Genomic DNA, 2,881 nt, shown 5'->3' with positions numbered 1-2,881 from the left:
CGTGCGATCTACCACTCCTTCCTTCATTCCCTTACACTTCTTCTTTTCTTCCCCATCATCAAACATCTTGTAGCTGTACAGCTTAGCCCTCAGACCAACAAACTCCTCAATGATTTTTCCTTTTGCTTCATCTTTAAACTTTCCAATCACCTTCTTGTTCACACCTGTCGGTATCCCAGACAAGTGCCCCTCCGAAATGTTGCTTGTGTCAAACAAACGGTCTACATCATCCATTATATCTTTGAAAAAATCTTAAGTCTCAATCTCATAGCAAAGACTGTCTGTGTCCGTGAAAAGAAGCTTTGATCTACCCTCTGGGTACTTAGGTTTGATGTAGTTGTAGTGAAAGTCGTACATTAATATCTTACTGATATCGAGGATGCTCATCCCGAGATAGAGAGGCTTTTTGAAGAGAATCTGCGTCTTTCCCATATGTATTGCGCTGAGATCCTTAGAGAAGATGGTGCAGTGTTTGAAGTTGACCTTATTTGTCAACTTCTTTGCCTTCTCATCTGAGGTGACAAGTCTTACGTCAACGCGTTTTTGAATGTTCTCCATGGTTTTACCAAAGACAGCGTTGTTCATCAGCTTGTAAAAGTCTTTCTCAAAGTCGTTGTTAGCCTTTGCTCTCAATTTTGTGTTTAAATTGATGTACTTCTTCATCCAAGGTCTCTCTTTGAACCTGATGACGCGATGAATCTTTCCGATCTCGATTCCAAGACTCATGTAATGCTTCAATGTCTCATGATGAACGATGTACTTCTTCTTTTCGTTTAACGTACAGACCAGCTTATGTACTTTCCCAATCAACAGATTCTCAGGAGCGGGTGGGTAGTCCTTGAAGTGATCGTGAAGCTCTTCTTTGACACCTTTCAGGTCGACTTCGAGAATGCAGGGGAAATTCTTCCATTTTCCAAAGTCTTTCTCATATTCCCATTTAAACCCTCTCGTCGGTAGACTCTTACTCATCACCCAACCGTAAAGGTTGTTTGCATCGAGATACGTGATGAACTTTGAAGGTTGGCTAGGGTCAAACCTTTCTCCCATGTATTTGTTGTTGGCTTTTGCATGCCTTGTCGAGATCATTGAAATCCCACAGCGAATACCGGCCTCAAACATGTGCAACATATCTATATCACTCAACAACTCAAGTTTTATTTTAGTCAACTTGAGGCAAGCATCCCAAGCCAAACCCGGTGCTGTGAAGTACCAGCAAGGATCGAGATCGTAGTTCTTTTTGCAAAGTTTTCGAAAGTTTTCAAACACATCGGCTAGTAAAAGAACGTCGCTTCGATTGTAGAGATTGTGGTAATCTCTGAATGTCTTACATCCAAAGACTTTCCAGACATTTTGAGCATGGGTATAGTCTTCATCTGAGATACCTTTACCACTTAACACGGAGAAGAAAGCTTCTTTTGGCGGAAGTTGCGGCTCATCAAGCTTGTGTATAGAGTCCATCCATTCATAAGGATAAACACCCTTTCTCATCAACAGATTAAGCTTTTCTCCAGAATAATATTTTCTTGTATTTTGGAAGAAAGGCTTACCCTTTTTGGCGAGGTTGTTGACAAGCTCGTCAAGACTGGAAGCCATGAATTTAAAGCTGTCAATAAACCTCAACTCTCTCTTTACCTCAACGAGTTTGTTATCTTCTTCGAAAAACTTGTCAACCACAACGTGTTTTGTGAAGCTAATATATTTCCCTTCGTTGTTTGGTATGCAATCAATGTCTCCTCCTAAAACACCAAGATTTCTAACGAAGAGATGAGCGTCATAGTTTGCCAAGTTGTGCAACACGACAGGTGTGAATTTTGGCCGTTGGAATTTCAGGTTGCAGCTGTTATGTGCAGCTCCTCGAAATTTGCCGGTGTAATGACAATGATCGCGAACTTTATCCCCCTCTTCAAAATCTTTTCCACATAACCAACAACACGTCGCATTTTCAAATTCGACAGCATCACTCTTTGTGAAGATCATCTTTTTAGGAGGATGATCTTCGTAAATAGACTTAACCTCCTCTTCAAGCGATTCAACGAATGTTTGCGCCACATCTTCATCTTCAGACTTTGCTGTGTATTCAAGCAGTTTCGAGTATCTATCGTCAAATGTGCACTTGAGATAGTAGGAAAAACTTACCGGAATATGCTGAGACTTCTTCTCTGTGTACGACTCTTCAGGATTAGGTTGAGCTGAGTGCAATAGTTTAATGATTGATTCAAAATCGGCATAGACGACAAACGGCATGTCTATCTTTTTGTGATGGTTTTTGAAAGAGAGGAAAGTATCCTCTTTCGGCATCTTTTCTCTCACAGCCTCATGAAATCGGCACAGCACATCATGAGTGTCAAGAAGTCGCTGAGAACCGAAATAATTAAGACACCTCCTACATATAAACTTCTTGTTTTTTCTCTTTGACAACTCACTCGATACAAGTCGACTCAAATTTTTGATGATACAATGTTTTTTATCACCATCTTCAATGAGAAGAAGATCAATATGCTTACAGTCACGGTCTTGGCTGGTCACTCTCAAGGGATTGAGCCCATTTTCATACATGTAAACGTTGACCCCAATCTCTGGATTCAACTTTTCAAAGCGATGAATGCTCTTTACCTCCATTGGAAACTTAATGTCACCCCACACGAGTTTTACTGCCTGTTTTTTCAAAATCTTAGTGATACGAGTAGGATTACTTTGAACAGGATTCAAAGCTCTCTAACACACCACTTAAAACATTCTTCATCATCGTTCTCCATGTTTATGATGGCTTTTTTATCTGCAAGATGTTTTGGCAACTTAATGTAAGAAGAACCTTTCAGAGGGGTGTATTTCACCGTATGTAGATCCAAACCATCAACCTGATAGAATTTCCACCCACTCC

The 2,881-nt window shown here is 40.4% G+C and overlaps 1 protein-coding gene across 1 annotated transcript; it reads right to left on the bottom strand.

The window, feature by feature from the left end:
• Positions 1-252: 252 nt before the first annotated feature.
• Positions 253-2,619, bottom strand: LOC111346556 (uncharacterized). The gene has a single exon (XM_022953835.1). The coding sequence runs from the start codon at positions 2,617-2,619 to the stop codon at positions 253-255; it is 2,367 nt and encodes a 788-aa protein (XP_022809570.1).
• Between the last annotated feature and the right edge of the window lie 262 nt (positions 2,620-2,881).

The sequence above is a fragment of the Stylophora pistillata genome, chromosome 8, assembly GCF_964205215.1.
Source record: "Stylophora pistillata chromosome 8, jaStyPist1.2, whole genome shotgun sequence".
Classification (NCBI taxonomy): Eukaryota; Metazoa; Cnidaria; class Anthozoa; order Scleractinia; family Pocilloporidae; genus Stylophora; species Stylophora pistillata.
Note: the sequence above shows the minus strand (reverse complement) of the source record. Positions and strands in the feature narration are given on the sequence as shown.

Coding starts and splice junctions, on each gene's coding strand:
- LOC111346556 (XM_022953835.1), bottom strand. CDS start 2,619: ATGGAGGTAAAGAGCATTCATCGCTTTGAAAAGTTGAATCCAGAGATT.